At 40.7% G+C, this 10600-nt stretch overlaps 1 protein-coding gene across 3 annotated transcripts in view; it reads right to left on the bottom strand.

Moving 5' to 3' along the window:
- Positions 1 to 10600, bottom strand: part of RYR3 (ryanodine receptor 3) — a 585375-nt gene that overhangs the window by 246975 nt on the left and 327800 nt on the right. For all 3 annotated transcript variants that reach the window (XR_003092800.1, XM_025197735.1, XM_025197736.1), the window contains 2 exons: positions 4393 to 4666; positions 3036 to 3150 (listed from right to left, as the gene is read on the bottom strand). Coding sequence is in view for 2 of the 3 variants with exons in the window: in XM_025197735.1 (XP_025053520.1) it covers positions 3036 to 3150; positions 4393 to 4666 (389 nt within the window). In the remaining variant the exon portion in view is untranslated. The remainder of the gene's footprint in view (positions 1 to 3035; positions 3151 to 4392; positions 4667 to 10600) is intronic.

Here is a 10600-nt window from a genome sequence, read left to right as displayed (position 1 = left end):
GAACACCAGGAGGAGGAGACTTCACGCTGTGTGAAGATCTCTAAGTGCTGCGGAGCCTATCGGACCCAGCGCATTTCAAGCAGGCAACAGAGGTCTGATCAGCCTCTAGCCTCTCCCCGTCGCTGATAGATTCCTAGACGTATCCCTCCCTGCGCACAAAAAGAGGACCCACGGAGCCTAGCAAACTTCGTGTGAGTTTGTTCAGAGCTCTTTCGTATGAGTACTTTCTTCGGTTGGCACGACGGGCTCGCGGTTTAGAGCCTCCAACCGGATGGGCTAGAAGAGTGTTCACGGGAAGGAACTCTAGTCCGCCTCTCTTCTTTTCTATCTGCAACTGTAACTCAAGCAAGTTTTCCAGTCTGCACCGTGACCATCTTCGGTGTAAGTAAAATAATCTTTAAATCAACCATTATGCGTCTGTGACTAATTCTAGCCCGTGCGTGCCTTGCCGCCGCACGGTCTCCTCTGACCCCGCGTGCCCGGGCTGCTGGCCACAGCCTGCGTGCGCAAAGACGGGTCCGCATATCGCTCCCGGCTCGCACAAGGCGACATGGACGGGATCGGGAGGCGGCCCGCACATCCCCTTCTGGCAATTTTCTGAATCTAGGATTTATTTTCTTTTGGGTCCCCCCGCAAAATGCTCACGACAAAGCATTTCATCTAAGGTTGAATGGAATATTTTGTAATGAGCTACACATTGTTTTATCTTATTTGTGGTAAGAAAAATTAAAAAAATTAAATTCAACTTGATCCAAGCTGATTTTTTTTTCAGTTCTTGTTTGGCAGTCAAACTAAAAAATCAGTTCTTAGAATAGCCATACTTAAGACCCATACTTTTGTTGTTTATTTCCCAGAAATTTAAGCAGCAAAACTTTATATCCAATAATGTTCACAACAACAGGTGTCACAACTATTCGCACAAATTTAGCACATTGCTTGAAGAAAAGGTTTTGCAGATAGCTTTTGTTCCAAATATGCAGCAATTATAAATCAGTAAGAAATTTGTAAAAACTCACCACTTGTTTGCTGAAAAATTACTAACAGAAAAATAATCTAAATTCATAACTTATCTACAATTAAATAACTTGATTAGTTCTGATTATTTACAGTACTTGATGATTCCATGGTACTGTTTTTAAGATCAGTACCTCTTGACTGTACTAAACAGCCAATTTAGGGTCTTGAATGGACAACAGGGACAAGTGGAATGAAGAAGAATGTGAGAGCACACAAATGAAAGGACAGGAACAATCTTCTACCTGCCCGTTGCCTAGAGTCAGGGGGATGGAGCTAGATCAGGGATCAGCAATCTATGGCCCGTGGACTAGATCCAGCCTGCGGAAGCATTGGATCTGGGTTGCAGAAATGATGCTTCAGCAGAGTTAGGCAGCAGGCACTTTCCTCATGCAGCAGGGTCCTAGGTCCCACCAACCCACCTTTGACCCAAGCTACGTCATTCGGGCCCACATCAACTGCCAGGTTAGATGACTGCCTCTTGACCTGCTCCTTAACTGCATATTTATTTACACATAAGACAGCGTTTTGAAGTGCCTCTTGCTTCCAGTAGGAGTGGGAAGTTATAGCAGCTGTGTTGTATAGCAGTCCTATATTTCCAAGATGCTTTTCTAATGAATCAGCTGCTTTGTAGATCAGGAAGGAATTTTTCCTCTCAGGCCAAATTTGCATGAGGAAGGATTTGAGGCTTTTTTTTTGCTTTCTTCATAATATCAGGAAAGCAGATGGGATTCATTATTAAAGTCTGAAAGTTTTAATATTGAGTTAATATTAATATGAACTTATTGTAACTTGAAGTCAGAAAGTATTGATAAAGGTGGAAAGGACCAGTCTGCAGTGGTAAATGGTATTAATGATAAATATGCATAGACTCATCATTTCCTTTTTCTTGCTGTAACAAATGTAGTATTGCATGCTACAGTATATTAACAAAGAGAGTCACTTTTCAGATGTCTTCAGTGCTGAACATTCATCCTACTTTGAGTACCTATAAAGTTGCCCACATTATTAAATCTTTTGTGAGTAATTGCCTTCTTATGGCATCTGTGATCACTAGACTGGGAATCTGATTCCCAGACTGTATTGAATTCAATATTATAAGTCTGATTAGCATACATTTTGAGACAAAATAATAACTACCATAACATTCAATTAATATGACATTATAAAAATGACAAGGGAATAATGAAACCATATAAACCAAATAGTACTTTTTTTGTCAAAAGGTTTCAAAGTCCTTTAAAAAAAAAAGAGGTTTCATTTTTCCCATTTTCCAGATGGGGAAACTGAGGCACAGGCAAGTGAGGTGCTTTGTCCAAGGTCATTCAGCAGGCCAAATGACCGCAACCTAGATCTCCTAACTCAAAATGCAGTGATCTAATCCTAAATCACAGTGCCTATATGTTTATGCCTGCAAGCTACCAGTATATTGTTTTAATGTAATGCATGCTGCCAACAAGAAAACAGAAGAAAATATGCATCGTAGTAAGAGCATGGCTCAAATAAAAGTCTACAATTAAATGAAATTTGAACTTCCAAAATTAAGATTGTTTTAATTACTGATTAGGTAGCTAATTCTAATGTTGGCACTGTGGTCCTCTACCAGAGACCCTGACTGTGCTTCTTGTCATGTATTCCTTAATGTGTGGCTATATATTCCTCCACCATATGTAGCTACATATTTATCTATACATAAAAACTTTTACATAAAAACAAAATTTTACTAAAACACTCAAAGTGTAATATTTAAAGATTGTGTTAGATGAAAAAACTATTAGAAAGCCATTTTCATATAATACCTAACATACAAGACATCTTCTATAATGTTTGTCATTCTTATACAATCATTAGAAATTAATTTCAATTCTTACTATCAACTGATGTCTGACAGTATTCCAATTAAACAAGACTATGTACCCCATGAACTGTATCTGCTTTCATCTGAAATTGCTTCTGATTGCCTAATATGTTTTTGAGAGGTTAAAGAAATAAAGCTAACGATAAAATACTTGTGAAATTACCTGAGACTTATCTCCTCCAAGCACATTTACCATTACGTCCATAACTGTCTCATGCATACCCAGCACTCTCATTAAGTTAGGATGTTGATAAAACACCTTGTTGTTCATTATATCTCTAAATTGACAGAAAAAGCAAACATACATTTTTAACAGATCACATTTTCATTTAAATTAACAATACATTATCAGAGCATTCAGGAATATAAAACATGTATTGTAGTACTTCTGCCAGTTCTTCTCAAATGCCCCTTGCATTGGTTCTCTTGGGTCCTTATAAGCATACTATAACTAGGGTGGGGCACCAGACCTTCTCACCCACGCTCTCTTGTACTCAGCACCTCCTCCAGTTCTCCAGAACATCTCTGCCCAGGACACTGACACTGTTAGTTATGCTTGTTTATAAGACACAATTTACATGTACTATAGCATATGCAGTGACATACCATATCTTTCTGGAATTTCAAGATGAAAAGTAAAATACATTCTGCTTCAGAGTAACATAGAAGACTGAGAATAGAGGCCTTTTCTCTTTTAAAAAATATTTCCCTTCACTAATTTTTTTTTTAATCTGAAATATTTTAATTTAAATTTCTCTCTTCAAATATGCAACACAATTCTATAACTATGTACATAGGAGTCACACACAGATAGGACTATAGCAGTCAGTTATGTCCTTATTAAAATTTGCCTAAACCTGTTACTCAGCAGACAAACAAGAATCAACTGTTTACACGGGAGGATATTTCAGGACAGACTCTTAGAACGTTATCTTACAAAGCTATTTATACTAACTAGCCTTCTGGGTTCCAATATTATAGGTCATTACCGAGATGGTTTTGCTGGTTCCAACCTAATCCCTGCTGGAAATTTGCTATTACAAACATCAGAAGAAAGTCTTTCCTGATCAATGACTTTGCAATTAAACTAAAGAAAATAAATGTATTTAGACTTCATGAAAGGCACTGCACTGATGCCAAAGGAGATTTAAATGATATATTGTGGGTATGAGTGAAAGTTTAATCACACCATCTCATGCATACTTTTATTGGAATCACTCATGATCAGAAGGGAATTTCTTTAAGATGAGAAAATAGGCATCTTCTTGTCCAGAGAAACTTTGGTCCACGCAGTCAAAGGACCAAGTGGAATCAGCTCTATTAGTATCTGTGATATGAACACATATCTGTGAGGAACTGGAATGAAGTATCAGTTCACTTTTCATAGGCCACTGAATAAGTTCATATCAGCACAATAATGATAGTAAGGCAAGAAACAGCGACCTATAATTGAAAGATTTTGTATTCTATTACCAAATGGTTACTCAGAACTTACAGAGAAAATAATATTAATTTCATACCCTAATCCATTAATCATAAGCAATTCTTCTTCTTTTCCCATCCTGACACTTAGAAGGGAGCGAATCTGACCTAGTGCTGCTAGTAAGTTGATTGTATCTTGCACAGAAGCAGCACTAATAGTGTAGGCCTTCCTCAGAGCTTGCAGCAGCTCACCAATGCTGTCATACTGTCTACGAAGGAGGGTGTACATAATCCGGACTAATTCTGAGTCTTGCATCTGGTCTTCTTGAGCCCAACGCACCATAGTTTGGGATATGAGCTGCTTCAAGGTAGCTGAAATATTAAACAAAAAATGAAAAACATGAATAACTACTGTAGTCAAAGAAGCATACAAGAGCATTTATTAGTCTGTAACTTCAGATGACCATCACTAGATGAGGAGGTATTTGCAGTATACAAAGAGAATACAAGCAAAATATACAAGTATTTTTAAACATTTTCTGTATTGCAAATTTATGTTTAGTATTTTTAAGAACATTTAACACTCATGTAAGATGGCAAGTTGATGACACTGAAGAGTGAAGCCCTCTACTTAGTTATTGAACTGATACAACATATGCAGCAATGCAAATTTCCTCACACAGTGATATCAGTCTGACCTAGAAGAATTACCCTTACCAGTAACACAGTAAATTTAAACTCCAAGCCAATGTATTCTGTGTTTCCCTGCTGATATTAACAACCTAGTGTTAATTGCAATAGATATAATTCTAATATGAACACCTGTTCATTATGAACTAAATTAAAATTGTCATCACATTTTGCATATGACACTGCAAAATCATCAGCTGGCAATGACAGGAGGGACAGAGAGACCTCTGCCTCAAAATACCATAGCTTGTAACTTGGTGGTAAAAGTAATCAAGTGAAAGGTGAGAGATGCTAATTCAAATCCACTCGCTTCCTATTTTAGAGCAGGGAGTTGAACAAAGGTCTCCCATATGACAGGGCACATTCTTAATCACCAGGCCATACAGGTATTCAGTGGAAGGGGTTTCTTCGGTCCATCCTGTTGGAGCTGTTTGACTTTGCATACATCACTTATGCATTTATCCCCTGGGCAAGAATGACTCTCTAACCTGATGGTTAGGACAATCAACCTCATAGCACAACATGACACAGAACAGGAAGTTTACCACTCCCCTTCCCTTCCTCCGCAGTCCTCTGCTTCTTACTAGATCATATCTTTTTTTCATAAATGTATGCATCAAATTTAATCGTAAAAACAGTTCGGTTTCTTGCCTCCACTACTCACAATGGAAGGCTGTTCCAGGATTTCACTCTTCTGTAGAAACCTTGTAATTTCCACCCCAAATTTGTTTATGGCCAATTTATACCCATTTGATCTTGTGCCTTTTAGCTTAAATAGCTCTTCTCCCACCCTGACATGTACCCACTGATGTATTTACAGTTAGCAGTCACATTCCCTTCTCGGCTTGTGTGCTGCTAGGCTAAACAAGTCAAGAGCTTCTCTTGCAGTACACACTTAATTTCATTATTACACTTCTACTTTCTGTGGCAGGTCATTAAATAAAATATTAAACAAAATGTGTTTCATGACTTAAAGTTCAGGAATCTGACTAAATAACTTTCCTCCAGTCTATCCTTTCACCATTATGCAAAACTATTCTTTGAGTGTGTCCACATGTGCTTTTACACATGCCTAAACTTAATGCGCATTTGCCTAATGCGCCTTAAATTGGCACATGTAGATGCTCCCTATTTGTTGTACTTTCTGCTATAACAGTCTGTCAATCATAAATAAAATGTTTGCCTCCTCCTTGCTAAAACACTTCTGGCAGATGGTTTATGAGGTTACTGTAAGCAAACATCTTAGGTGTATGATTGGATTTTATATTCATGTCCCAAGAAAGTCTTCATACAGCTTGTTATGACACCTGTCTCTAACGCAAGTATAAATATTAACATTTATGCAGAACTGAAAAACTCATGAGATATGAGATGGCCAACTCCTGATATATTGGCCATTTTGAAAAATCTTTTGTAGTGAGATTTCCAGCCCAACTGACAGAGCAGAGAGGACTAGATTTTTCAGCTTTGCTTGTCTCTGATGAGCTCCTTTCATTAAGCTTATCAATTTCAATGCTGTGTGCTTCATGAACAATATTTTTACTGAATTGAGACAAAGTCACATATTAAAAAATACCACTCACAGTAATGCTGTCCCAATAGGAGTAATGCTCAAACCTACATTTTATGTTCTAACATTAGACTTCACATCCCAGATGCAACAACCAAGCAATAACAAGGTTTCAAAGTGCTTTACTGTATACTTTTGATTATCCATCCACTGTTTTAGTCATGTGTCCCCAGAGTTATTTAGTGAAATACACAGTGGAAATAGCTGCTGCTTTATAAAAAGGACAGGAAAAGAAAAAAAGATTTGACCTTCATTTGCCATGACAGATATGAAGCTCTCTCTCCCCACATAGCCACACATACACTGTGGAAGCTCATTAGGAGGCTTACGTGAGGCTTGTAAGAATTATGTTTAAATTTATGTGATTCTAAAATTTTTGTACTGTTATATTTACTCAATTATCAATATGACATAACACTTAAACAGTAAGTCATCTTGTCATTGAGTAGAGGTCAATTTATTTTATTTATTTTTAAACTAGAATCCACAGTAGGTGCAACCTGTGAAAAGTTTTCCTTAATGTAAAAGGTGTAAATTATGTGCAAACATAATAAAATTTAGAGTTGTATGCTGTATTTGTATACAATGCCCATTTAATACTTTCTTCTGCAAAGAACAAGTTTTTATTATGTTGACACTGTGAAATGGTAGGCAATAAAAAGAAGAGAGAACAGGTATGAAGTAAAGCTAGTAAGGCTGCCTCTACAAGTGCAGGTAAAGGTGCAATTTGATCTAATGCATGATCCACACAGTCACACCTCCTGCCATATCACACATGCATGGCAGGAGATGCAACTGTGTGATTGTGCATTAGATCCAATCACACCTTATTGTTGGTGTAGGGGTGCCTTATCCTGGACTCCACCTATGATGGCAAGAAGCAGACACCTACATCTGGGAGTTCCTTTTGCTGAGAGGGCTTCCAGCTGTGGGAACAATATGCAGCCAGGAAAGAGACACTGCAGCTGATGGGGCTCTGGGTGAGGCTGTGCATGAGGTGCAGCTGGGACCCAGAGACTCATGTGGGCCCAGGGGTTTCATGCACCCCTGAGCCTTTGGGATAGAGTGATCATACGTCCCATTTTAGCTGGGACAGTCCTAGATTTCAGAGACTTGTCTTGGCTGGCTGTTGGGAATTATAATGGGCATCCCAGAAATGCAGAGGTGACAGGCTCAGTCTGGCCAGGAGTCGGAGCAGCGCAGGGTGCCTTGCAGGCAGGCAGGCACCACTACCTGTCTGGCATGCAGGCCCTTGCCCCCATTGATTTGTGAAAGCAAGGCAGGGGTGGGAGGAGCAGGGCACTGTCTAGGATTTCCTGGATGATGTCCTGGATTTCTGGGGTTTCCATAGGGTTAGGCTACTTGGGGATCATGGCTGGCGGTTTTCAGGACCTGGGGCTTTCACACTGGGCATGGTGCACCCCTGTGTCTGGGAGCTCCATCAGCTAATGTGGCTCTCAGCTGCAGGGGAGACCCTATTACACGTGCAAACGAAAGCTTGATAGTAACTAGCTATATAGTACACATTTTTGAGGTCTAACTTTATAACTGGTTGGAGATCTTTATCGAGTGGTAGCTACTTTGAACGTGTAGCTGGTCTCAAGGTAACTACACAATTTACCAGTTAACTTTGTATTACCTGTAACATGTAGAGGGGGTCTAAGTGACATTATCCCTCTCTTGGAATACTAAAATAATCTGTGTTTTGGTTAGATGTCCTGGCAACGTCAAATGGTGCTTATTACAAGCCAAGTCTGGAAAAATGGAAGTAATGCTGTATACTTTCCTGTGTGTCACTGTCAAAGGAATGCTATTACTTTAGTAGAAAATAATACATAGACAACATTCTTGCCTCCCTCTTCTTGGTTAAGAACAGAAGCCAGAGACCACTAACAGACCACAATCTCTAGTACAGAGCTTGTGTGTGAGGATAGAGATGAGGAAGGCTCTTTGCTTCATGAAACAAGAGCCAGAAGGAGGAGGGTAGAAAACATCAGATCTTTTTGGCTTTTCTATCTACTACAATCATGCAGAGACTCTTTATTACTTCCAAGTAGAGAGAGAGACATAATTGGCTACTGCATACATTAACAAAATATTTTCTTCCATAAGCCAGCTCAAGGGAACAGTTTTGTTTTAGCCATTGTGATAATATTTGGAAAACATGAAGAAAAGAAGAGTAATTCCTCTTATCTCTTGTTGTGTTTTGGTTTAAGCTTGTGTGTAAATATATCTATGTGCACATGTGTTTCTGTGATTTAAAAAGACTAACAGGCTTTCTGAATGAAGTAAATTTATGGAATTTACTTGTTTAAAGAAAGGTGAAAAATGATGATACTAACAAAACAGAGCTGGCTGCTCACAAACCACTTGGGTTGTGTTAGGGCTTTGTTATACGGTAATTTTGGGCAGCTTCCTGCCGCTGTTAATTCCTGGATTGTCTGCCCATTAATACCTTAAAGTGGCTTAAAGTATTTGTTATGCGGCTCAAAGTTATGCCACTCCAGGGCAGGATTCATAGATTTCATAGACATCAGGGCTGGAAGGGACCTCGGAAGATCATCGAGTCCAGCCCCCCGCCCAAAGGGCAGGAAGTCAGCTGGGGTCATAGGATCCCAGCAAGATAAGCATCCAGTTTCATCTTGAAGGTGTTCAATGAAGGCGCTTGAACTACCTCCGGTGGCAGGCTGTTCCAGACCTTGGGGGCTCGGACAGTAAAGAAGTTCTTCCTTATGTCCAGCCTGAAACGATCTTGAAGTAGTTTGTGACCATTCAACCTCGTCATCCCTTGGGGCACTCTGGTGAACAAACGTTCCCCCAGATGCTGGTGGTCACCCCTGATAAACTTGTAGGTGGCCATCAGATCACCCCTGAGCCTGCGCTTTTTCAGGCTAAAGAGCCCCAGGGCTCTCAGCCTGTCATTGTAGGGTCTGCTTCCCTGACCTCTGATCATGCGCGTGGCTCTTCTCTGGAATCTCTCAAGCTTCTCCACATCCTTTTTGAATTGTGGAGCCCAAAACTGGACACAGTACTCCAGCTGCGGCCTCACTAAGGCCAAGTACAGGGGGAGAATGACGTCCCGGGATTTGCTTGAGAAGCATCTATGGATGCAAGCCAGCGTTTTGGTCGCTTTACTAGCCGCCGCATCGCATTGCAGGCTCATGTTCATCTTGTGGTCAATGACGACCCCCAAGTCTCTTTCTTCCATAGTGCTAGCCAACATAGCACTGCTGAGCCTATAAGGATGCGGTGGGTTTTTTTCCCCCCAAGGTGGAGAACCTTGCATTTATCGGCGTTGAACACCATCAGATTCTCGTCCGCCCACTTGCTGAGCCTGTCCAGGTCAGCCTGGATAACCTGCCTGTCTTCTGGTGTGGATGCTTTGCCCCAAAGTTTGGTGTCATCGGCGAACTTGGCCAGTCCGCTTCTGACTCCAGTGTCCACATCATTAATGAAGATGTTGAACAGTATGGGTCCAAGGACAGAGCCTTGGGGGACCCCACTGGTCACAGGACACCACGATGAGTGACTTCCATCGATTACTACCCTCTGGGTCCGACCCCGGAGCCAATTTTCCAGCCAGCGGATCGTGGAGGACCCAAGGCGACAATTGGCCAGTTTCTCCAAGAGGCGATCATGGGACACCAGATCGAAGGCTTTTTTGAAGTCAAGATATATGACATCAATCTCTTCTCCCTTGTCCAGGTGATAGGTCACCTGGTCGTAGAAGGAAATGAGATTGGTCAAGCAAGACCTACCCGCAACAAACCCGTGCTGGCTATCCCTTAAGATGTTGGCGTCGGCCAGTCCATTAAGGATGGCCTCTTTAATAAACTTTTCTAAGATCTTCCCCGGGATAGAAGTCAGGCTGATGGGCCTATAGTTAGCCGGATCCACTTTCCTCCCTTTCTTGAAGATAGGCACCACATTGGCCTTCTTCCAGTCTTCGGGCACTACACCAGAGCGCCAAGAGTTTTCAAAGATCCGTGCTAGAGGCTGGGCTATGATGCTCGCCAGCTCCTTGAGTACCCTGGGGTGAAGATTGT

This window comes from Alligator sinensis, unplaced genomic scaffold (assembly GCF_000455745.1).
Source record: "Alligator sinensis unplaced genomic scaffold, ASM45574v1 scaffold262_1, whole genome shotgun sequence".
Taxonomy (NCBI): Eukaryota; Metazoa; Chordata; order Crocodylia; family Alligatoridae; genus Alligator; species Alligator sinensis.
Note: the sequence above shows the minus strand (reverse complement) of the source record. Positions and strands in the feature narration are given on the sequence as shown.